General features: G+C 37.6%; 1 protein-coding gene across 13 annotated transcripts in view; it reads left to right on the forward strand.

Annotated features, from left to right (window-relative positions):
• Positions 1–26541, forward strand: part of PRRC2C (proline rich coiled-coil 2C) — a 90965-nt gene that overhangs the window by 48965 nt on the left and 15459 nt on the right. For 12 of the 13 annotated variants that reach the window (XM_081824605.1, XM_081824598.1, XM_081824609.1 and 9 more), the window contains exons 16-25: positions 442–2691; positions 4668–4876; positions 8996–9150; positions 10210–10972; positions 11369–11454; positions 16703–16888; positions 17038–17286; positions 18521–18613; positions 21646–21747; positions 25154–25355. In XM_081824605.1, the coding sequence (XP_081680731.1) occupies positions 442–2691; positions 4668–4876; positions 8996–9150; positions 10210–10972; positions 11369–11454; positions 16703–16888; positions 17038–17286; positions 18521–18613; positions 21646–21747; positions 25154–25355 (4295 nt within the window). The remainder of the gene's footprint in view (positions 1–441; positions 2692–4667; positions 4877–8995; positions 9151–10209; positions 10973–11368; positions 11455–16702; positions 16889–17037; positions 17287–18520; positions 18614–21645; positions 21748–25153; positions 25356–26541) is intronic. The other variant, XM_081824600.1, reaches the window with a different exon arrangement.

Raw genomic sequence — 26541 nt, forward strand, 5'->3', positions numbered from 1 at the left:
TAATTTCCCCATTCCTGCTAGTCCCTGGCAATCACCATTCTACTTTATGCTTGGATGAGTTCGATTACATTATACATATAAGTGGATTCCTACAGTATTTGTCCTGTGATTATTCATTTCACGTAGTATAATGTTCTCATCCATCTGGTAGCATATAACAGTATTTTCTTTTTAATGTCTAAAAGGACATTCTATTTATGTATATACCACATTTTCTTCATCCATCTGTCAGTGGACACTGAGGGTTGTTTCCACCTCTCAGCTATTATGAATATTGCTGCACTAAACTTTTTAAGGAGACATAAAGATTAGGATCCTTTTTAAATGGTTTTTATGATTAGGATCCATTTGTGGTTTATAATTAAAGGGATTATTTTGCTGTACACTTGGGAGAAAGAGTTTGTCTTGGTAGTTATGCTTCTGAATTCTCATTTTTTTTAGGCCTGAAGCCCCAGTGGATCAGGAACAGATTACTGCTGCTTATCCTGTAGAACACAGTCAGTTAGAGGTTCATCCAAAAGCAGACTTTGTCAGAGAATCAAGTGAGACAGAAGTACAAAAGTTTTTAAGCAGATCTGTGGAAGACATTAGACCTCACCATACTGACACAAACAATCAGTCTGCTTGTTTTGATGTACCTGATCAAAAAACTGTATCCACTCCTCAAGAAGAACGGATGTCAGCTGGAGAAAGTCAGCCTGCCCGGAAAAGAAGTGTTTCCCATGGATCTAACCATACTCAAAAATCAGAGGAGCAAAGAAATGACCCATCTGCAGGCATTCCTAAAGTAACCAGCAGATGCATTGATTCAAAGGAACCAGTAGAAAGGACAGAGGAAAAACCAAAGAAGGATGGCTTTATACGATCTTCTGAGGGACCAAAACCTGAAAAACTGTATAAATCTAAATCGGAAACTCGTTGGGGCCCAAGGCCAAGCTCCAACAGAAGAGAAGAAGGTAATGATAGGCCTGTGAGAAGATCAGGTCCCATTAAAAAACCTATACTTAGGGATATGAAAGAGGAGCGAGAGCAGCGGAAGGAGAAGGAAGGGGAAAAGGGAGAAAAGGTCACCGAAAAAGTTGTAAAACCTGAAAAGACAGAAAAGAAAGATCCTCTTGCTCCAGTCCCACCACCTGCAGCACCAGTTCAGCCACAGTCAGTCCCACCACCACCTCAACCAGAACTGGAGAAATTACCTTCAACGGAAACTTCAACTGTGGTTCAAAAGCCACCTCAAGATGCTGAGAAGCCCTTGGAACCTGTAAGTAGTGTTGAGGTAGAGCCTATGGCTAAAACTGTAAACCAGCAAACTGTCACAGTACCAGCAGTGAAAGAAGAAAAACAACCTGAGAAACTCAGTAGCAAAGATCTTGTTTTAGAGAGGCCTCGACCAGATTCAAGACCAGCAGTTAAAAAAGAATCCACTTTACCCCCTCGGACCTATTGGAAAGAAGCTAGAGATAGAGATTGGTTTCCAGATCAAGGATACAGAGGTCGAGGCCGGGGTGAATACTATTCCAGAGGCCGAAGCTATAGAGGTTCTTATGGAGGGCGTGGCCGGGGTGGGAGAGGGCACACTCGAGACTATCCTCAATATAGAGACAATAAGCCACGGACAGAGCATGTGTCCTCAGGACCTCTTCGACAGCGAGAAGAAAGTGAAACACGAAGTGAGAGCTCTGATTTTGAAGTTGTTCCCAAAAGAAGACGACAGCGAGGTTCAGAGACTGACACAGACAGTGAAATTCATGAAAGTGCAAGTGATAAGGATAGTTTAAGCAAAGGTAAACTTCCCAAAAGAGAGGAACGGTCTGAAAACAAAAAACCTATAAAGCCTCAGTCTTCTTTCAAGCCTGAAAATCACATCCGAATAGATAATAGACCTCTAGAAAAACCTTATGTGAGGGATGATGATAAATCTAAACCAGGCTTCCTTCCTAAAGGAGAGCCTACACGGCGAGGCAGAGGGGGAACATTCAGACGTGGTGGAAGGGATCCTGGAGGCCGACCATCGCGCCCTTCCACCTTACGAAGACCTGCCTATAGGGACAATCAGTGGAACCCAAGGCAAGCAGAAGCTCCTAAGCCAGACGATGGAGAGCCACCAAGAAGACATGAGCAGTTTATTCCTATACCAGCAGATAAACGACCTCCAAAATTTGAGCGAAAATTTGACCCAGCTAGAGAGAGGCCCCGACGACAACGTCCTACCCGACCACCGAGGCAAGATAAGCCTCCTCGATTTAGACGTCTCAGAGAGAGGGAGGCTGCTTCCAAAACCAACGAGGTGGCAGTGCCCACAAATGGCACCGTTAATAATGTGGTTCAAGAACCAGTTAACCCTTCTGGGGATATTTCTGGGAATAAGACGCCAGACTTATCTAATCAGAACTCTTCAGATCAGGCAAATGAAGAATGGGAAACAGCTTCTGAAAGCAGTGATTTCAACGAGAGACGTGAGAGAGATGAAAAAAAAAATGCTGATTTGAATGCACAAGCGGTTACAAAAGCCGGAGAGAATGTTTTACCTCCAAAAAGGGAAATAGCAAAGAGAAGTTTTTCTAGCCAGAGGCCTGGTGTAGATCGCCAGAATCGGCGTGGCAACAGTGGTCCACCCAAATCCGGAAGGAATTTCTCAGGTCCTAGAAATGAAAGGAGAAGTGGTCCACCATCAAAAAGTGGGAAGCGAGGGTGAGTACTTTATTTTCAATATAATTGCATTCGTACCTGGAAGTTGAACTGAGCAAAGGAGCCAGTCTAGATAGGGGACCCAGACATTGTTTTCCCCTAAATTTTTCTGTCTGTTCTCAAAGTTAAGGGTGCTTGAACAAGAGAGGTTAATGGGTCTCAGGAGTCTTTGCCTCCTAAATTACATTTTTCTAGAAATGTGTATCTGTACATCTAGGGACCTGTACAGTGTCACAGTGTCTTCCTTTTGGTAAGTCTTTTTTTTTTTTTTTTGAAAGTCATCTTATTAATGATGAGCAGCCCTCCTTTCTTTTTTGGTTTCTCTTTGCAAAACTCTGGTGCTCATAGGTGTCCTCTGGGACTTAAATGAATACTTTTTAACCATATGCTTTATCACTCTGTACTGGTTGCTAGGAAGTGAATGTTGAACCTTAAGAATAAATTATATCTTCCTCGTGAGTTGCAAACTACAGGAAATGATCCAGCTGGGTAGAGGCCCAGAACTGCCACCAAGGCCACCAGTAACACAAATACCGTTGGATTTATTTTAAAACAATTTTTCGAAACTGTGCTAAGTTTGGTCTGTTCTTTTAAATATTAAAATGTTGTTTATGGTAAATTATTAATTCCTTTATATTAGGAAAAATTACAGTAGCAGTATGCCTAGTTTTGTTCATTCATTCTTTCATTCATTTATTTGCCTAGTTTTTAATAGGTTCTGGTACTTACTGCCGCTTCCTCACCAGTAAAATGGGGAGAAAATAATCGTACTTCTAAAAACTGGTGAAGATTATGGATATATTTGTGAACTACATAACATATCTGGTATATAGTAAACAGCTATTATTATGATGTGCCCCGGTTTTTGATCAAATTCCCGGGTTTGCAGCCTGAGCTGATAATTTATTCGGATAATATATTAATCTGCATTGGTTAGTTACAGTGTACTTAGCATTTCAGGTTACCACACCCATCAACAAAAATATTTTTGCTTTCTGATAACTTAGAAAAAAATTTAGGGAAATAATGTGATCAGTTGTGTTTCCTTAGTACCTTGTTAACACAGAATTTGAACCTCTCTTCCAAAGGCCAAAAGAATTAGGATAGCATGTGTAGTTACAATGTAGTTATTGACTGTAACTGAACTATTAGAGTTTTGAGTAGTAACACTCAAGGGAAATCTTGATCTGGTTTTTATGTAATGTAGATCTCAACAACTTAGCAAGACTTGTGCCATGTAGATGACAACTTTGAACCTGCAGAAATAGCAATTATTGGTTGTAATTAAAATGAGTCTTTTGAAAGAGTCCCATTTAGAAGAAATGATTTTATTCTTTAAATGTTTGAGCTCATGCTTTGTGTCAAGCACTTGGTAAGCTTTTATCTCAAGTGATACTATTGGCTAAGATGAAAATGAATTTGTAAACGCATTTTCCATGGTATATTTTCATAAATTAAAAAAATCCAAGAATAAAATTTGATAGGAAACAAAAACTCTGGAAATACATTGGTTTGTGAAGTGAATTATTTCCATATTAAAAGTGGTTTTTTGTATGTTTACATTTATGTATCTGATTGATACACATAGTGTAAACAGAATGCTTTTTAAATTTTACATATGCTGCTCTGTTGTGGAAAAGATCCAGTAACAAATACTTTGGACTAGCTTGGATCACAGGAATTTTCTGCTCTAAACCATGTTGATTAGCTTATTTATACCATGATAGACAGACACAGTAAGAACCTCCAGGGCACAATTGGAATTTTGGAATTTAATTCCTGGAAAGAAAGTTCACCTCCTTTATTGGGAAACTCAATTTTAGTGAAGTTATACTCAACAGAAGTCCCTAAAGCTTACTGGTTTTAGAGTCTTCTATCCCACTGCTATTTCTTCTTAGATTAAACTTCAGAAATTGCCAGTAATTTTTCTTTGGTTCCGTTATGTGGAGGTAGTAGTAACTTGAATTACTGTTTTGTAGGCCATTTGATGACCAGTCTGCAGGCACAGCTGTTGTTGATCCTGTCAATGGCAGCTCTGCACACCACCAGGAAGGAACACCTAATGGTACAGGACAAAAGAACACCAAAGATTCCACAGGGAAAAAAAGAGAAGACCCCAAATCAGGCCCTAAAAAACCCAAAGAAAAAGTAGATGCACTATCACAGTTCGATCTCAACAATTATGCAAGTATGTCTTATATTCCTTTTATGTATATATTATGTTACATTTGAGTCGATATTTTAATAAGTCATTAAAGAGGGAAGGAATTGGACCTGCAAGGTCTAGATAGAGGCTGATTATGAATCACTAACTGATACAATGAACTAAAATAACACCAACTTTTAGCCCAGCCCTGAATGCTTGATAAAGTTCTTGTTAAAGATAATCTACAGGGTTTCACTATTCTTCATAAAATGGGAGAAAATTAACTACTCCACCTTGCCAAACAAGTGTAGGAAAGCATAGAAGACTAAATGAGGATGCTTAGGTATATCTGTATGTATGCTTTATCTTCTATGAAAGAAATGTTAACCTTAGACTTACACCTTTGATAAAATTGGTATCTAAGATACGGTAAATAGAGCATAATAGAGTGGGAGACAGTGTTGCTCTGGATAAATACTTTCAGAAAGCCATGAAGTAATAGGATATGAAATGTTAAGGATAACACATGCGATAAGAAAATATTTATTGAAGAAGTTAATAAGGAATATCTATGAGAAGGCACTTACACATGTAAAAATACTCTGTTTGCCATTCATTCAGATAGACTTAAGCTGGAAATACTGTGTAAAATTGAGATTTACTAAGGCCAGATCATATTAATGGGAAAGTTAGGTTAGGTACTGCTATTCCAGTATTAAAAAATAAAGATGAGAATTTTCATCTTGTTAATGGTTATTTAAATATACAAAACTTGATTTGGGCCCAGGACCTTGCCATTATTATTTCTAGACCAGTCGTTCTCAGCATGTTGTCCCCAGACCATCAGTATCACCTAGAAATTTGTAAGAAATTCAGAATCTTGGCCCCTACCTCAGACCTACTGAATCAGAAACCCTTGGAGCAGTCTGTGTTTTAACAAAATTGTTCAGGTGATTCTGATGCACACAAATAGTTGAGAATTATTGTTCTGGAATACCATTTTAGGATTCCCATGGGAAAGAAATAATCTTAGCTTAATTGCATGTTTAAGAATTTTTAATTAGGGGCGCCTGGGTGGCTCAGTCGGTTAGGCGTCTGCCTTCGGCTCAGGTCATGATCCCAGGGTCCTGGGATCGAGCCCCGCATCGGGCTCCCTGCTCCGCGGGAAGCCTGCTTCTCCCTCTCCCACTCCCCCTACTTGTGTTCCCTCTCTCGCTATGTCTCTCTCTGTCAAATAAATAAATAAAATCTTTAAAAAAAAAAAAAAAGAATTTTTAATTAGATTATGTAGAGCAGTGGTTCTCAACAAGAGTGATTTTGTACCCCAGGGAACATTGGGCAATCTCTGGAGACAGTTTTGATTGTCACAGCGTGGGGCTGGGTGCTACTGACGTATGTAGGTATAGGCCAGGGATGCTGCTAAACATCCTAGAGTGCACAGGATGGGCACCTCAAAATGCTGATAGTGCTGAAATTGGAAAGCCCTGATTTAGAGAACAGAGTAGACCCATAGGAAGCTTGGATGCCAGCCTTAATGGTGGTCCATAAAGAAAGGAGAGTCTAAACCCCGCATTCCTAAAATAGCAAATGAAGATTACAAAAAGTCCACAAAACATGGCAGATTTGTCTTTCCAAATAACAGTTTACCAGTTTTCTTTCTTCAAAAGAACTTTTGGGATAGAAAATTCCCAAAGTATTACATTATTGGATTAAGACATAAAAAGGTAAGAACTCCATTACAATTCTGAGTTGACAATGGAAACCAAGCTATTCATTTTAAAAACTCATTAAGAGTTACTCATCTTTAAGTTGTTTTCCTAATACTTGTTAAGTAATTTCTCTTTAGCCCAAAATGTTACAAAGCACCAGGTTAAGAACAGGGTATTGAAAACGAACAAAGTATCATTCAAATTTCTATAAATGTTGCATGTAGTTGGGTAAACTAACTTCAAAACATTCTAAAGAAGCTCTTTGGCAAACAAATTGGAATAATGGGTGATGGCATGGCTATGAAGAAAAGCTTTATTTATTTATTTTTTTTTAAAGATTTTATTTATTTATTTGACAGAGAGAGACACAGCGAGAGAGGGAACACAAGCAGGGGGAGTGGGAGAGGGAGAAGCAGGCTTCCCGCAGAGCAGGGAGCCCGATGTGGGGCTCGATCCCAGGACCCTGGGATCATGACCTGAGCTGAAGGCAGTCGCTTAACCAACTGAGCCACCCAGGCGCCCAAGAAAAGCTTTATACACACACACTTTTTAGTCAAAGTGGAAGACTGAGATGAACTTAGAAATATGAAGAGGTTTCTTTACCACTGTGAAGTAATGGAGTACATGGCATCCATTGAAATGTTTGACCTTTCATTGAAATGAGCATTGCTCCTTAAGACATATGCAGAACTATCATAGATAAATCAGAACCGATCAGGCTTTTGTTAGAAAAACAATAACACGGAGCACCTGGCTAGCTCAGTTGGTGGAGCGTGCAACTCTTGGAATTTTTAGTTTGAGCTTCACATTGGGTGTAGAGGTCAATTAAATAAGTATTTTTTAAAAAGAAAAAAACAGAATAACAGTAATAGGTTTTTAAAGAGTGGAAGCCGGGGGTGCCTGGGTGGCTCAGTCAGTTAAGCATCTGACTCTTGATTTTGGCTCATATCATGATCTCAGGGTCCTGAGATTAAACCTCTCATGGGGCTCCATACAGCACAGTGTCTCTCTCCCTCTCCCTCCCCCTGCTCGCACACACACGTGCTCTCTCTCTCTCATAAATAAATAAAATCTTTTTTAAAAAGGAGTGGAAGCCAGTTTTAGTATTTATGATTTGTTTTCCTGTCATTGTTTACATAAATGCACATTTTTAGCTATTCAAAGAGAATTGTTTTCAGGTGGATTCCCTATGAACCACTCCCTAATAATACTCTCTTGCCATCCCTCACAAGTTACCACCATCCTGAGTTATATGTATATGTATCATTCCCAAGCAAATAACTATTTTTATTGTGTGTCCCCCCATTAAAACATACATTATTTGCAAAATTAAAATAATTTATCTGAATTGCCTCACCCTTTTCTTATATTTATTTTGGAAACATTATACCTGCAACCACAAGTCGCATTGCCTGAACTATTTTAGTTCTGCTTTTAAATATTAAATTTAAGGGATCTAGATTTCTTACACTCACATTGGGATGTATGATTTTAAGAAGATAGCCTGAATAATTGTTAGTTGGACAGTGAGTTGAAGATACATCTTGAGTTATTCATCAGCTAGGTTATTATGATGTATGTACATCTATGCCACTTTATGTTCACATAGAACTTTCACATATATTTCATTTTTTTTTTTTTTAACAACTACATATTATAGACAAATGATCTACATAGCATAGTCATTTAGAGTCATAAGACCGGCTTGGCTATTCACCAGCTCACCTTTAGCATATCGGCTTCTCAGAGTTTATTTCATCCTTAAAAAGGGGAAACAATAGTAATATCCACCTCTTAGAATGGTTAGATGCAAATGAAGTAAAGTGCTGTGTAGATCTTTATAGCACAATACAGATCTGAGGCTGGGAAAGTAGAGGTTAAGGAATTTGACTAAGATAGTAGGATGATACTGAGTGGTGTTTTGTTTTGTTTTTTGATACTGTTTTACAAGACATCACTGCTATATTAATGAAGAAAAAAAAGATGTATATCATTCAGAGCACTTCAAAAAGTCAAAAGACGGGCACCTGGGTGGCTCAGTTGGTTAAGCGACTGCCTTCAGCTCAGGTCATGATCCCAGGGTCCTGGGATCGAGTCCCGCATCGGGCTCCCCGCTCTGTGGGGAGCCTGCTTCTCCCTCTCCCACTCCCCCTGCTTATGTTCCCTCTCTCGCTGTGTCTGTCTCTGTCAAATAAATAAATAAAATCTTTAAAAAAAAAAAAAGTCAAAAGACTTTAAGCTTGTTTATGAAATCTTTTTATATGTCTATGCGTTCTTTTCAAATCTTACTAATAAATGGCCATTGTGTGGTATGGGAATTGGGTTATACTGTGAGTTATAAGAACTAGATTTTTGTCTTGTCTTTTTTTAATCATTACTGGACTAAACATTTCTATTTACCTTTTCAATTGAAAAAATATATATCGTTTTAAATCTTTTCCCATACCCATAGGTGTTGTTATAATTGACGACCATCCTGAAGTAACAGTAGTTGAAGACCCCCAGTCAAATTTGAATGATGACGGTTTTACTGAGGTGGTTTCCAAAAAACAACAAAAACGTTTACAGGATGAAGAACGTCGAAAGAAGGAAGAACAAATCATACAGGTTTTAGTTTGTTGCTAGTTATTTGTTGCCCAAATGTATTAACAAGTGGTTAAGATTTCTATCTATAATGTCAAGGCTGCATTCAAGTGTTCAGAATGACTTGATTTTCACAATTTTAAACTTTTTACCCAGAATTGAGGTAAATTTTAAATAGAACATAGTCACTGTAGTAGCTCACTGTGTGCCTGAGAGTAGACCATCTTTACTTTAAATCAAGAAGATTTCATGTTTCAGTACTGGTCATCTTATTTATCCCATCTTACTTCATGGCAGAGGTAGAGTTAATTTTAAGTTATCTTGGAAATCTAATGAATACAACCTCCATGATCTAATAAATTGCAGATTCTTCACCTATAAAGGTTTTGATTATAATCTAAATTAGTTCATTTAAACACACAAAATGAATCAAGATTAGTTATTCCATTTAAATCAACCCAAACACCCATTTTGCTAAATGCGGACACAGGATAAAAATAAGTAAGACACATTGATCATAGTGATAACAAGCTTGAATGGAGAAGCCTCAAAACAAAGAAACACTGTAAAAATCTTACGTGAGGGGTAATATTAAGTTCAATCGAATATAGACCTTGGGACTAGATATTTTTAGAAGTCATTCATTGATTCATTTGTCTATTCATTTATTTTGGAAGGTAAAAATAGTGCTTAAATCCTGTATAGCATAACACCCCAGCAACACCCACAGATTAATGTTTCTGTGGTAAACATGAGTGAAGTTGGTAAATAGCTTTTTGGGTCAGATTTTGCTGCCAAATGAATTCATTGAAAAATTCCTTAATTTTTTGAATTTTAGAATTATGGAAGAGTGATTGTGGAACCACTTATCAAGAACGTATAATACATATAGTCTTTTTTCCCCCTTAGCATCTTTGCTTTTCATAATTTAAAATCTCCTTAGCAGCCTTGATGTTTTTGCTCTATTGAGTGCCTATTTTGAAAAGTAAAGGAGCTAAATTAGTAGATCTTGTCAGAGACTGTGTTCATGAACTGTACTTTCAGTTACATTATTGACAAAAATGGTTCCTACCAATTTTTTAGGTCTGGAACAAAAAGAATGCAAATGAGAAAGGAAGAAGTCAGACTTCTAAGCTTCCTCCACGGTTTGCCAAAAAACAGGCTACAGGGACCCAGCAAGCACAGGCTCCAGCTCCAGCTCCAGCCTCGGTTCCAGGTCCAGCCTCAACCCCAGCCCCAGTTCCAGCCTCAGCCCCAGCTCCAGTCCTAACCTCAGCCTCAGCTCCACTCCCAGCCTCAGCCTCCGCTCCAGTTCCACCCTCCACCTCAGCTGCAGCCTCAGTCTCTTCGTCTTCAGCTCCAGCTCCAACCCCCATCCTTGCCTCAGCTTCATCCCCAGGCTCTGTCCCCATCCTTGCCTCAGCCTCAATTCCCATCCTTGCTTCAGCCCTAGCCCCAGCTTCAGTTTCAACTCCAGCCCCAGCCACCTCAGCCCCCGTAGCCCCCACCTCAGCCCCAGCTGCCCCAGCCCCAGCCACTACCCTAGTCCCTGCTCCGGCTTCAGCCCCAGCACTAGTCCCAGTCCCCGCTCCAGCCCCCAGTGCACCATCCCAGACTCAGGGACAGACTCATAAACCAGTCCAGAGTCCGCTACAAACTACAACACAGTCTTCAAAACAGCCACCACCTTCAATTAGACTACCTTCAGCTCAGACACCTAATGGCACAGATTATGTAGCCACAGGAAAGTCCATCCAGACCTCACAGTCACACGGCACACTTACAGCTGAATTATGGGATAACAAGGTGGCCCCACCGCCTGTGCTGAATGACATTTCAAAGAAATGTAAGTTCAACAGAGAAGTGAAGGATGGGGTCTGGCATGAGAATGTTGGGGTTTGTTTTGAATTTTATTTGTATACTCTGTATGTTTTTTCCTAACCACTTCCTTTTTCTTAGTAAGAAGCAGTAATAGTAATTTTTTTCTTAGCTTCCTTTCTTAAAACCTCTGTTTCTTGTGTTATGATTTTAATGGCATATTTTATGGGCACGATTTTGTGTTGATTAAAAAAATACACAATGTTTGGGAGGGAGCTTATATTTATTTTGGTATGCTGAAATCTCTACCTGTATTGTGAAAATCTTTGTTTTATTGTCTAGCTGCCATTAAAAGAAAAGATAATTAGGGATCATTATCCTCTGAATTTTAATGGTTGCATTTCCCATAACTTCTTCTTTTCAGTAGGTCCCATTAGTCCACCACAGCCACCTTCAGTCAGTGCGTGGAATAAGCCCCTAACATCGTTTGGATCAGCTACTTCATCAGAGGTAGGAATAGACTTAATAATGGCCTTAGCAGGGTTAGTGTAGCAGTTTCCTTAACATAGTTTCCCAAACTTGAGTGTGCATCACAATCACTTTGGGCGGCTTATTAAAATAGATTGCTGAGACTCGTGCCCAGAGTTTCTGTCTCATTAGGTCTGATTGAGGGCAGAGTACATTTCTAACAAGTTCCCAAGTGATACTGCTGCTGGATCTCTACATTTATAGGCTGCTTCTCACCTTTAGACATAATAAGGTTAACATTTTTTAAATCAAGTCTCAGTAAAAGTGCTTATGATACAGAGAATATAAGTGCAGTTACTAGTTTTTCGACTTTATACCATGTTTTTAGCCTAAATAATTAGGCAATATAATTACTTAGAAGCAGAGTTTACAGGAAGTTCAACATAATTTCTCAATGTGCAGTATTGGTAAATGACAACCTAAGTCAGCAGTTTTTCACTTATTCATTGAACAAAAATTTCTTGAGTGTGATATACCAGGCAGTTTTCTAACCCATGGGCTTACAAAACAGGGAGAGAGTGTGATACAAATGGACAAAAAGCCCTGCAGTCAGGGGGCTTCCATTGTAAATGGTGGGGGTGGGGACCACTAATACATACCAGGTAGTATGTGGTGGATAGATAGTGGACCAGTAATATATACCAGATGTATGTTAAATGGTGATCAGTGCTAAGGAGAAAAGCAAAGTAGGGAAGGTGCGTAAGAAATTTCTCAAGGGATCTGGAGACAATTTAAAAGAGGTTGGCCAAGATGTGCCCCTTAGGTGACGTTTGAGTTAAAGACTTAGAGGTGATAAGAGAGCATGCTATTGAAATTTCTGAGGAAAAGTGAATTCTTGGTTCAGAAAATAGCAAATACAAAAGCCCCAAGAGAGGGGCATGGCTGGTGTGTTTGAGGAAGATCAGGGAGGTCTGCATGGCTGTAGTGAAGTTAAGGGATGGAGAGAGAACAGATGAAGCTAGAAAGATAACAGAGGACAGACCCTACTGGGCCTTGGGGAGATGTAGGGAGACAATAGATAGTGTTGAGCAAAAGAATAATAGGACCTGACTTTTTCTCAGAAGATTATTTTGAGTAGTTAAGACTAGTCTGTGGAGGGCAGAGAGTAGAAGTTAGGATGCTGTCATAATAATCAAATGATGGTAACTTAGACCAGAGAAATGGCATTAATGGGCGCCTGGGTGGCTCAGATGGTTAAGCGTCTGCCTTCGGCTCAGGTCATGATCTCAGGGTCCTGGGATCGAGTCCCACATCGGGTTCCCTGCTCGTGCAGAGCCTGCTTCTCCCTCTCCCTCTGCCACTCCCTCTGCTTGTGCTCTTCTGTCTATCTCTCTGTCAAATAAATAAATAAAATCTTTAAAAAAAAAAAAAAAAGAAGAAATGGCATTAATGATGATAAAGAATGGTTGGTTTCTACTTGAAGATTTGAAGATAGAGCTGACAAATACTGAAGGATTAAACATAGTATGTGAGAAAGAATGAGATTTACCTCCAAAGTTTTTGACTTGAGCAACAAGAGGAATAGAGTTGCCTCAATTGTGGTTGGAAGCTATAACATGGGATCCGCATTGGGGGAAAATATAGAGTTTGGTTTGGGGCATGTTAGATTTAGGGTGTCTGTTACACATCTAAGTGGAGCTGTTGGGTAGGTTGTGAGATGGAAGAGTCTGTAGTTCACAGGAGATAATCTAGTTTGGAGACTTGAATTTCACAGCCATTAATTAGATGGTGCTTAAAATGAATGAGTTGAATGAGACCACCAAGGGAGAATGAGTTCTGAGAGTGGTTAGAAAAGAGAAGAGAATCAGAAGCTAAGTCCTAAGGCTTTCCCTCTCAGGGGATGTGGGGGATGGAAAAGTGTCCTCAAATCTCAGTGAAAGGTGAGTTGAAAGGAGGAGGGATAAATTAAGTGTGTCCGATGCTGCTGGGTGGTCAAATAAGTTAGGCCTGAGAATTGGAGCTAATGACATGGTGGTCACTGGTGATTTTGACAAGAACAGTGTCAGTGGGGCAGTAGGTACAAAAGCTTGGTTAGAGTGAATTTAAGAGAAGGTGGGAGGAAAGGTGCATTTAGAGAACTTAGAGTAAGTTTTGCTCTAAAGGGGAGCAGAGACATGACAATAGATAATAAAGGTACAATTTTTTAAAAATTTAAAGACTTCTTTATAGAAGTCTTTCTGCTGCCCCAGCACGCACTGCAGCTTTTTGACTTAGGTCTGGAGAAGATTTCTCATCTGTTTTAAAAGTTCTACAGAGGGTGCCTGGGTGGCTCAGTCGTTAAGCGTCTGCCTTCGGCTCAGGTCATGATCCCAGGGTCCTGGGATCGAGCCCTGCATTGGGCTCCCTGCTTGGCAGGAAGCCTGCTTCTCCCTCTCCCACTCCCCCTGCTTGTGTTCCCTCTCTCGCTGTCTCTGTCAAATAAATAAATAAAATCTTTAAAAAAAATAAAAGTTCTACAGAGATCTCAAGTGAAATATGGAATCACTGCATTCAGTAGTTAGGATCCTCGATTTAATCATTTTTCTTCTGTGTGTTGGTGTTGACATTAGGATTAATCGTAGCATTTCTTACATAGGTATTTCATGCTAATATGAAGGACAAAGTGGAAAGTTTGTTTCTTTTGTTTTGGGTGGGTGCGCTGGATTTAATGAGTTTATTAGAATGTCTGGTCCCAGTTTTTAAATTGACATTCAGTACAGGAATAATGATTTCTCAGCACTCTGAGCTGCAAGATTTCTCTTGCGCACGTTCTACTATAGGTTTGCAATACTGAAAGAATGCTTACATCTGCCTTCAGCCAGTTGGAAGAGGAAGATACTATGGTAGTATCTCATTTTTTTCACACACATCTTTCTTCATCCTCTTTGTGTTCTTTATGTTTTCTGGATAAAACGTGTTATTTTTGGTGGACGTTCATTGCACATGATTTTGGAATATTGCCTCATAGTGAACTTTTGAGCTAGCAAAGTTACATTTCACTTTTAATTTATTTCAAAGGATGGAGAGTATTCCTTAATGGGACTTCCTGAATTACTCTAGTGAAGTACAGTTCTTAATGATTATTTTGTTCAATGCTATGAATGTTAGATACACTGAGTAGTCTCACAAAGATTGATAATATGATCTAAGCTTTATTATCCTTCCTTGTATTATATATATTTTGTACATATTTTTTGTTTCAAAGGATATGATATTCTTCCTAAAACTAACATTCTCTAATAGTTCTCTTAACTGTCCATTTTTTAATTTCATTGAACTATTTATAACTTATTAATTGTTTCTGTACATAGTCAATAGATTTCACTGATTAATTACTGTACTGTTTCACTTTTCTAATACTAACTACATTTATACTGAACTAACCATAGAATTTCAGCATTGACTAAAGCAAATAGAGATTTTTATTCTAAGTTACATCAATAATGTTTGCCTGTAGGGCACCTGGGTGGCTCAGTTGGTTAAGCGACTGCCTTCGGCTCAGGTCATGATCCCAGGATCCTGGGATCGAGTCCCACATCGGGCTCCCTGCTCTGCGGGAAGCCTGCTTCTCCCTCTCCCACTCCCCCTGCTTGTGTTCCCTCTCTCGCTGTGTCTCTCTCTGTCAAATAAATAAATAAAATCTTTAAAAAAAAAAAATTAAAAAAAAATGTTTGCCTGTATTTGAAAGAGAATGTTCAGATATTAAAAATAAATCTGGGGGCGCCTGGGTGGCTCAGTCGTTAAGTGTCTGCCTTCGGCTTAGGTCATGATCCCAGGGTCCTGGGATCGAGCCCCGCATCAGGCTCCCTGCTCCACGGGAGGCCTGCGTCTCCTTCTCCCATTCCTCCTGCATGTGTTCCCTCTCTCACTGTGTCCCTCTCTGTCAAATGAATAAATAAAATCTTAAAAAAATAAAAATAAATAAATCTGAATGACTTGCCCTGTTCATAATGTTGACATTGTTACACTGATAAATGTAACAGTAACCTTACACAGTAATTGATACAGAGTTCAGGGATGCTGAAACTGATATGAAGTAATGATTTAATTATAAGACCAAAGCCTGAAGTTGAACTTTGTCCCAAGTTTTGTCTATTTATTTCTGGAAATGTTAAGTAATTGTTATAAACATCTCTGGCTTATAAAACCGTGTGTTGTCTAGCTTTCTACTTGTTCGTCTTCTACTACTGCTCCTACTACTGCTCCTAATACCTGCCATGTTCCAGCCTCACTAGCCTTTTTTTTTTTTTTTTTTTTTAAATTTTTAACTTTTACACTAGGTGTTTGCTCTGCCAGAAACACTTCCCGGTGATTTTGTCTTTTACATTGAGTTTCAGTGTGACCTCCTCAGGACCTTTTTCTGTCTGCCAGTCTAAAGTGGCTTAACCATATTTCGATTTTTGCATGTCCCCCATCTGATTTTCTAGTTGTTCATTTTCTCCATTCACTCTAATGCAACTTCTGCAAGTTAGATTCTTAGAGTCTTTCTGGATCAGTGCCTAGCACAAAGAAGATTCCACATAAATTAACAGTTTAATTGGATTCTAAGGTGTGTGCACTTTATTACCAATCACAGAGTATTTTCATGGACATTGTTTCATTTTATTTTCAAGCATACTTTTTAAAAGTGGGTGACACTGGTGTTGCTATCTTTCTTCTTTCCCTCATTCATTCATCTGTTTATTTGTTGCTGGTGCTATCTTTGTGTGTTTGTTGCTTTTACATTTGTTTTAAAGGAGCACATAACTTGAGGCTATGATTTGCTCACAGTAAAACTCATGACACTTAAAGCCAGGACTTTAAAAACTTTTGTCTTGGGGGCCTTGGTGGCTCAGTCAGTTGAGCGTCTGATTATTAATTTCGGCTCAGGTCGTGATCTCAGGGTCCTGGGATCAAGCTCCTCTCTGGGCTCCATGCTCAGCTCAGTCAGCGTCTCTCCTTCTCCCTCTCCCTTGGCTGCTCCTCACACTCTTATTTTCATGCACGCGTGGTCTGTCTCTCTCAAATAAATCTTTAAAAATAAACAAATAAATAAAAACTTAAGTCTTAGTTTTCATTTTATTCCTTTTTAATACAGATCAGTAGTGGCTAAAGGAAAGTTTCTCAAAACATGATCAATGTCAGTTAATACATAGATCACTTCAGACTTCTTCTGTTGTACTTTTGAAATATGTGCTACTACATACATCATTCAGTCATATTTGACCTCTGTTTGCTTGGATAAGCAAGTTTTAAAATATTCTCTTCCTAGGGAACAAAGAATGGTCAAGAAAGTGGAGTTGAAATTGGAATTGACACAATCCAGTTTGGTGCTCCAGCTTCAAATGGGAATGAAAATGAAATTGTGCCTGTACTTTCGGAAAAAACTGACAAGATACCTGAACCTAAAGAACAACGGCAGAAGCAGCCACGGGCAGGCCCTATCAAAGCCCAGAAGGTAAATTATAATTCATATTCCAGATAGACCTGTATGAAAGCCACTAACACTTTAATGGGAGAACCTAGTAATGGTTGTGAAATTGAATTTAGTTTTCAGTGAATGTCTTTGATCATGATACCTTTTTGTCATAAACATTGAATTTTTAGCTTCCAGATTTGAGTCCAGTAGAAAATAAAGAACATAAACCAGGTCCTATTGGAAAAGAACGTTCATTAAAAAATAGAAAAGTAAAAGATGCCCAACAGGTGGAGCCAGAAGGACAAGAGAAACCAAGCCCCGCTACAGTCAGAAGTACAGATCCTGTAACAAAGGAAACCAAAGCAGTTGCGGAAATATCTACTGAAATAGGAGCGATGATTTCAGTGTCGTCCACAGAATACGGCGCTAACGTGAAGGTAGGCAACATGCGGTGGTGATGCAAACCATGTCGAAAATGAGTGGGGAAAATAGCAACGATATTTGTTTTTTCTGTTCTTCTTTTTCTTCTTTTATTTTGGCTTGAGGCATATAATTCTGTAAACCATCTGGGTTACTATTTCTACAGGGAATATTTTATTTCATCGTATGCATTTGTGATCTAAAGAAATTCCTTACAGTAAGTTATTTCTTTATGTGGAAATCTCTTAATTCTAGACTGTTGAGTAGTTTGAAGTGAAAAATGAGTACATAAGATTAGAATGCTTTTTGCTGGGTTTACAGGCTTTGAAAGGATTGCTCTAGATTTTTATTTTGTTAATGGAGTTACAGTGGTGCCTTATCTTGCCCACTAGTAAGATTTTGAAGTAAGGAACTAAGTCAAATTAAATTTTTAGTAACTCCAGTATAGGCAGTTTTCTTCCAGGGTTGGAATAGATCATTGTTTCATTGGTTGAGCACTAGAGGAAATAACTAACTTGAATTTAGGGACCACGTTGAATGAAAGGTGCATATCTTTAAAAGTAATCATTAAGGCAAGTTGCAAAGAAACACTGAGTGACTTATATGGACTCACATTTGTGGGAATAGCAAAATTTATATCTGCCACTTTGTGTGTTCACTCTGGTACATATTGGGAAGAAAGGTAAGTGGGAACTTTCATGTTATTTGTATATTTTTCTCTTTTAATTGCTATACAATCAATATATGTAAATAAAAAACTCTTATGATCCACCTCTACCATATTTAAAGAAGAGATTCATGATGATAAACAAGTTTATCCTAAAAACTAATTGCAACAACTAAGATCTTGACATAATCAGTAATTGAAAGTAAGCTATAGATTATGAGAACCACACAGAGTTCTTTTAGTAACCCACAGAAATAAATAGTACTGTCGGCAACTTCCTAGTATTGTGCATGCATTTAAATTATTAACAATTTTTTAATTGAATTATAGTTGACATATAATATAGCAATACATTTTTTGAAAATGTACAGGACCTGGCAATAGTTGAAATGTTACCACTTCCGTGGTGAGTCCACATTTGTTTTATCACAGTATTGGTCTTTAAGATTTGAGTGACTTGAGTCTTAAGATCTGCTCTCCTCTCCTGCTTTCCTCCAAAACAACTTTACAACTGTTAGGTTGCCATTAGAAAGTGAGTTACTAATTTAGTTTACAATGTATTTTTTTCTATTACTCCTCCACAGGAGTCTGTAACAGACTATACTACACCTTCTTCTTCTCTGCCTAACACTGTGGCTACTAATAATGCAAAGATGGAGGATACTTTGGTTAATAATGTAAGTAATCAACCTCAAATGTGGAAAGTGTGGTTAGGAACCTGACTATTGTTATCTAATACATAGTGTGTGACCAGTGTTTAATTCTTGTCTGGGAAAGGATTGTAGTGAATTTGCATTTTGGAGCACTAATAATTAGCAAAAATAGTCAAAACTTAGGCTCAGTTTCATGAGTACTAATCCTGTTAACCTGGTTTCGGTAAGAATTTTTGTTCTTCCATTCTACATTCTGCAAGTTCAGTAATTTATTTGGTTGGTAATTTTGTTCTTAAATGAAACCTTTTTACAGTGCAGTGAAAGCTCACTCAAAACAAAAAGACTATCAGGGTGTTACCAAGAATTCAGGGGTTTCTTTTTAAACTTTAAAAAAAAAAATTTTTTTTTTTTTTTGCTGTACCTTAGCAACAATCCTGTAGTGAAGTTTGAGCTATAATGTATATGTAAGTACTTCAGAAACTCTTAAATGCTGTGTTAAAAAGTGGTAGTAAGTCATGTAAATTTTTAGGCTGTAGTTTTCCAGAACAGCTATGTTATAATTCAGGATTACGTTAAGGCAGTACAGTTCATCATTTTGCCTAGTTCATTGACTGACAGGCAAAAAAATTGTAAACCCAGACAAGTTAGCTAACCCCCTGTAGAAAAACATTTTAGAAGTCACATGTATGACCCTTGTTTTGGAGGGCAGGTGTGGTAGAAATTTGGTCAGCTGCTCTCTTTTTTAAATATAGCTCTCTATAATGAGCAAAGCTCATTCTTTTCAAATCTCCTTCACAGATTAAGGTTTCTCACAAAGGGCTTTAACTCTGGCATTTTAAGAATAAAAATTGTATGCCTTACAGTATTTTTCCTATGCTGTCTATTCTTCTTTCTAGCATCAAATATAGAATTGTAGAGAGGCAAGATGCATTAGGGATCATTTAATCCAACTTCGATAGTCGGGCTGTAGAGCTTGAGGAAAAGAGAAAGAAGCGACTGTGTCACATATTTTCTCTTTGTGGCAGGAGAGCTTTGTAGGAGCCAATTAATATGATTTCTCCAGCTTTCCGATGTAGTAGAACTTCACTTGATGTGCCAGATCCTTTTCCCTTGGCCTTTTGGAGGAAGTCTTACATTTATTTAACTTCCTGTAGGAAGTAATGGGAAATTTAGGAAGGACAGAAAGACTCCCTGTCAGTGGCACTATGTCGATTACCAAATAATAATGTCTCAATAAAATTTAATTTTACTTAAATTGTGTCTTTTCTCATTTAAAAAATATAGAGAATTTCTTAGATGTCACTTTTTCAAGAAAGCATATAATGCTTTCTGCCAAATCACCCTCTAAAAATGCGATTTCTGAAATACGAGTAAGGAAGGAAAGATTATTCTCAGAACACTTAAATGTCACTGGAAATATCCATATTGAGTGTTTTAATGGTTTCTGTGTGATCTAATTAAAATGTAATATGACTCGTGCATGCAGGACAACTGAAGGGGAGAGACCCAGTCTTGTATCTAAGCAAATAGTCTACATTTGATTTTTAGCTGTGTTATCCAGAGCATGTTTGAAAACAGAAACATCCATTTTGGGTCAGGGAGCATTACAAATGGTCATCAGTTTGGAATGATTTCACAGTATTGCGTTTTCTGCCGAGTGTGGTGGTGATTCTGAACTTGTCTAATGTGTTAAAAACAACTGTCCTGCATGGGGAAAATTTTAGGACCTTTTGAAATGTTCCTTTCTCCTTAGTGTGGTTGAGGGTTCCATTTTATGCATAGAACTTTTATCTTTTGAAAAAATTACTCTTGATAAGACTTACTCCCTTTATCAAAGCTTAATCTACTTTTTAAGGATTTTTTAGCTGGTTATTTATTGCTTAGTGTTACCTAATATGACAGTCATTTTGAATCTTGAGTGTCTTAAAGATTTAAATGCAGGTGGTATTTTTGATTATTCCTAGCACAGCTATTTTAAAGATTTATATTTAAAGTCATCTCCATTAAGTAGTGCATAGTATTATCAATCTCTGTTAGATACTCCATAGTACCACAAAGTGATTATCTTAAAACCTCCAAGTATCTCAGTCATTTTATCTGAATAAATGAACCATTAAAATCAGTCATACAGTAGTACCTAATAAAATTTCAAGATTCACAGACTTAAAGGAAAAAAGAGATATGGTTAGTGAGTTTCTAATATCTTCACATTTCTAAAAATATTTGCCATAGTCATGTTATAACTATAGTGAAGCAATTTGTTTAATGTAAGAGGGTGGTGGTGATATTCCGTACTTTCCTCCCGATTTTACTTTTATTCTTGAGTCTAGTTATAAGAATGTTGACTATAGGGGCGCCTGGGTGGCTCAGTCATTAAGCGTCTGCCTTAGGTTCGGGTCATGATCCCAGGGTGCTGGGATCGAGCCCTGAGTCAGGCTCCCTGCTCTGCGGGAAGCCTGCTTCTCCTTCTCCCACTCCCCCTGCTTGTGTTCCCTCTCTCACAGTGTCTCTCTCTGTCAAATAAATAAATAAAATCTTAAAAAAAAAGAATGTTGACTATATTGCAGGAAAGAGGTTAATTTCTTAATATTTACAGTATCATTTTAAATGCTTTTCATAGAATCTGTGGATCCCTTAAAGGTGGAAATTAAGAGCTTTGCTACACAATGTATGGTCCACTGACCAGCAGCATCACTGCATTTGAAGTGCAGAATTTCAGGCCTTACCCCAGACCAACTGACTAGAATCTGCACTTTAATAACATCCCCAGGTGACTGTTGTACACATTAAAATACATGAGGCACTGCCTTCAAGTATATACCTTATATTTGGGACAGATTCTTTTTCTATAATTATGTGCATTAAAAAAGCAGATAGTATTTCTCTAAGATGTCCAGAATTATCAATTAATGCAGACACAATGTATCTCTAAATAATCAAATATTTCTTTTGGCTCTGATGAAAAATAAATACCCTAAGAAGAGTACATTAGCATTATCTGTAATGGGACTTTTGTAGCAGACTTAGATTATGATATGTGTTGCCTACCTTTTCAGGTGCCCTTGCCCAACACCCTCCCCCTCCCTAAGAGGGAGACTATACAACAGAGCTCCAGCCTAACTTCAGCTCCTCCCACTACTTTCAGCCTCACCTTCAAGGTATGTACAACATCCTTCTCTAAAGATCCTTGATGATGCATGCTAGGGTACATAAGTTAAAAATACTCTTTTGCTATTTTTATTCATTTTGTATGGTAAGCAACAATACTAAGCTGAGGAAATAGAGTTATGTCAAATTATACCTTAAAATTTTATTAACTTCTAATACCACTTTAAAGGGAGGCCTATTATGCTTGTGAATTTTGTCTTTAAAACACAGGAAAGCATTTATATTTCATGTTTATACTGAATTCCTCTTAGAGACCTTGATTTTTGAGTATATTAGTTGTGTATAAAACCAACTGGCTTGGTGTGTTGCATGTTTTTTTGGTTTTGTTTTGTTTTTTTATATCCTACGTTCCCGTAATGGTAAGACTGCTAATTTTCTGTCTTTCCTATAAACTGTGTGAAGTGAATGAATGCACTGTAACAATTAGAATATTTTATGAAGAGGTAATTGATTAATACAAGTGATTTTGATTTGATTTTTGTTGGATAATTTTTTAGTAAGAGGGCAAAAGAGATTATAGACTTTTTTTAATATCAAAAAATAAGCCTTTATTTTTTTTATCTCCTATTGTGTTTATAATACTGAGCTATGTTACTAATGCTTTTTGTACAGTTATTTGAGAGAATTTTAAGTCAGTTGTTCATCTCCAGATTGGTCAGTGGTTAAAAAAGGGACATGAAATTAAGTGAAGATGTTTTTAAAGTGCATATATTTATCCCATTTTTGGTGTTCAGTTTTATAATCTGGGCAAGTATTTAACCTCTATAGCAGGACTTCCTAATGCTGCTGTATTGGTTGACAGGGAATCTTTGATGGTCTTCATGAGAGGGGGAACCATGTTGGCCAGTGTTCATTTCTAGAAGTTTAAGAGTAAAATTTTATGAGACAACCACTTCTGCTTTATGTCAGCCCCCATCGTTGCCCAGTTCTTACTCTTTACTGCCAGTTCCTGCTCAGCCTTTATAGTTTTCCCACTGGAATGACTATCTCAGTCTGTTTCTGTGTCTTTTGTGTGGTTTGACTACATGCTAGTCAAGGCTAGTCTAGTTTCACATAAAAAATATAAGATCATAAATTATTCTTTAGGCCAGTTGTTAATTCTTCAGAGAACTCATTCAGCCTTGCCTTTCACTTAAAGTTTTTAATATTCCAAGAAGAAATAATGTAAATTAAATTTCATTAGCTTTACACTTTCTTTGGTTTCTTTACTTCTACTACTTCTGACATTTCTATTTGGGTAATGTATAAAGTATAGAAGAGTTTTATTACATGGATTTTATTGACAGCATATTTGTCAAGGGGAAAATTAGTATAATTAAATAATTGTACTTGTTTCCTTGAATTTCCAAAAATAAAATCTAAATCTCCTTGTTGCTGAAGAAATGAAATGAAGCCATATGTGTGTGGCCCGTATATTATACAAGTTTGATTAGCTATAATTTATGTGTTCCAGCAAGACAAAACTAGTATAAAAGGCATTATGTGCTCTATAAAACTGCTCTAAACCATAAAATCTCAGTACAAATTACATTTTGTCTAACTTCCTAATTTTTTTAATTATTTATTTATTTTTACTTCTCAAGACTTTTGTTTTAAAATAAAACACATTTGAAACTATCAAGGTGATTGTGAGAAGACTCAAGCAAAGTGTCCCATGTTTTGGTATTACAGTGATGATATTAGTCATCTAAGAAAAAGTTAAATTATAAGTAACATGTGTTTTAACAAGAAAACAGGGAAGATATGTAACGATTTATCATTCTTACAATTAAAATAAGGTTAAAAATTTTAAAGTTGGTACTTCAAGGGCCGACAGCTTCCTAACTATGGTATTAATAATTGTTACTTGATTTTTTGGTAGCTGAATTTTATAGATTACCTTGTGGAGTTTTTTGTTTGTTTGTTTTTTCCTCAGCCCAGTATTTGACTAGTAGTAAAAACTTCACAATCTATGTATCTGTTTCCTTCCTGTTGAGGACCTACATCTGTGCCCTCAGTTTAGGATCCACTAGCCACGTGTCGTTATTAAGCACTTGAATGCAGCTAATCCAACTTGTAGTATGTGCTGTAAGTGTAAAATAAAATACACTGGATCTGAAATGTTAATATTTAAAAAGTTAAACGGGGCGCCTGGGTGGCTCAGTCGTTAAGTGTCTGCCTTCAGCTCAGGTCATGATCCCAGGGTCCTGGGATCGAGCCCCATATCGGGCTCCTTGCTCGGCGGGGAGTCTGCTTCTCCCTCTCCCTCTGCCTGCTGTTCTGCCTACCTGTGCTCTCTCTCTCTGTCAAATAAATAAATAAAATCTTTTAAAAAAATAAAATAAAATAAAAAGTTAAAACATGTCAATTTTTGTGTTGATTATAGGTTTTAATTATATTGTAGATACACTGGGTTGAATAAAATATGTCATCAAAATTAGTATTCTTTATTTTTTTAAATGTGGTTATTAGAAAATTTAAAATTATACATATGACTTGCATTTATATGTTGAATAGCACTGGTCTAGACAGATCAAATAAGATGTGTTTCTACATTTTTGAAAAAGATTCTATTAATTTTAGAAAGAGGGGCACACAGGCAGGGTGAGGAGCAGAGGGAGAGGGAGAATTTCCAACGCAGAGCCCGACTGAGGGCTCAGTCCCCCAGCCCTGAGATCATGACTTGAGCCAAAAACTAGAGTTGGATGCTTAACTGACTGAGTTACCCAGGCACCCCAATCTGTTTCTACATTTTAAGAAACTAGAAGACTACAGCTAAAACCTATAGTCACAAATACAAATGGCAGCAGTCAGTATCTGAAATGCTTGATGAGGTCTAGTTGTAAAACAAGACATATTTTTACTGCACCCAAGCCTAAAACCTATCTGGTTGGTTACTTTGCCTTTTAAGACACTGAACATAAAACAGTCAAACAAAAGGTACCTGTCATCTGCCATTGAGAACCCGCTGCCTTACAGAGAAAGAATGGAAGGAATGGGTATTTATGGAGGGCCTTTAGTGCCTTTCTGACTGGAATCAGAGCCTTAGGTCAGTCCTAAAGGGTCATGGTATTTCTGTTTCCTTATTCACCAGTGGGATAGGGACTCATTTACATGGTACAGAAGCGTGACTTCATATTTTGCTGACTTCTTTGCCAAAGCTGTCAACAAGCTCTCTTTAGAGACATAATTACAGCCCACTGTCTCCCAATTAGAGTAAAGAAAGATAAAGGGGAAAGTGAAAGGTTTGAAAGCCTTAGGGGTCTTAAATCTTTCATTTTTGCAGTTTTTTGAAAGATTATATTTGGGATTTAAAAATATACACACACGTATGTTTACGTATATATATTCTGTGTTAGCATAGTGTTTTTTGTTTTTTGGGTTTTTTGCTTTTAAAAAATGTCCATTGTATTGTAGATGGAGTCTGCACGCAAGGCCTGGGAGAATTCTCCAACTGTAAGGGAGAAGGGATCTCCAGTAACTTCCACAGCACCTCCAATTGCAAGTGGAGTCAGCAGTAGTGCTGGTGGACCAAGCACTGCCAATTACAGTTCATTCTCAAGTGCATCCATGCCTCAGATTCCTGTTGCTTCAGTCACTCCCACAACATCACTATCAGGTAGAAGGTTTTTGTACCTTTCCTTTAAATGTCTTAATTATTTAAAATTTCTTATGATCTTTTCCTGTTTACTATCCCCCCAAATTTATTATTTATAAAATCTGTAAGACTGTACAAGATCTAATTATCAGCTATTTTGTAAACTCTTCTTGCCATTCTTACACCCTCCCCTCTCTTAGCCCCTCTTCCAATTTTAGTTTGACAGTCATTGATGGTTTACTAAAACACTTTGCTTGCTGGACCTTCTGCCCGCCCCCATGCCCTCCGTGTCATGCTCCCCTGCCCCCATTATAGGCATTAATAAGTAATTGGTGAAAAGGTGTTTATCTTGTTCCCCTACATTTTTCTATAAAATTCATCTTTTGATTTTTATTTTTTAACTCATATACAGCTAATTAGTCCAACTCAGAAATAATACAGAATCACACAGGTGGTAAATTTTTGTGGTCTGTATCTAATTTGAAGGAGCTGTTGGCCTGAATCTTTTGGGATGACGTATATTTTCTGGTGAAGAGTTAGGGGTAGAGAATTTCCAGTTTATTATTTGAGTAGGTGATATATATTGGGTTTTTTGGCCCAGTGGGGAGAGGGGGTTGTTTTGCTTGTTTTATAAGGAGAGTCCATCAACATCCCAAGTTAGAAAGTGCTTTTCTTCCTTAAATTTTTCACTAGCACGTGATCCTTTCATTAAACTGTATTTCATTTGGGGGCTTTACAGTTGAATAATTTCTGAAATGCTTGACTCCAGGAAAGTACACCCTTTTACCATATGTATAACCATGTTTCTTCTGTTGAAAACAGAAATTTCCTTTCAGGCTTTCCTGGTATTATCTAATGTTTCCAAAGCAGCAAAAGCTGCTTTCCAAAAGATACAAGATATATCCAGCACGGAATTTACGTTCTTTGACTGGTTCTCATTTAGTGATGCTCTCCTGGTTTTTTGGGGGGGTTTTTTTGTTTTGTTTCGTTTTGTTTTTATTCACTATTCTGGCATTCTGTACTGAAAGACTTGGTCTTTGGGATGTACTACAGTTATTTTGATGTTATATGGAATCAAAAGTATGTATTAAGACAAACAGATTCAAATCAAAGAGCATGTTCTATTTCTCTTCCCTAAAGTCTTTAAGACCATTTAATGCATTCCCTACCATCCATTTGTAAGACATCTTCATTATGCTTACTAGCT

This window comes from Leptonychotes weddellii, chromosome 6 (assembly GCF_054177405.1).
Source record: "Leptonychotes weddellii isolate Sample4059 chromosome 6, ASM5417740v2, whole genome shotgun sequence".
In the NCBI taxonomy this organism is placed as follows: Eukaryota; Metazoa; Chordata; class Mammalia; order Carnivora; family Phocidae; genus Leptonychotes; species Leptonychotes weddellii.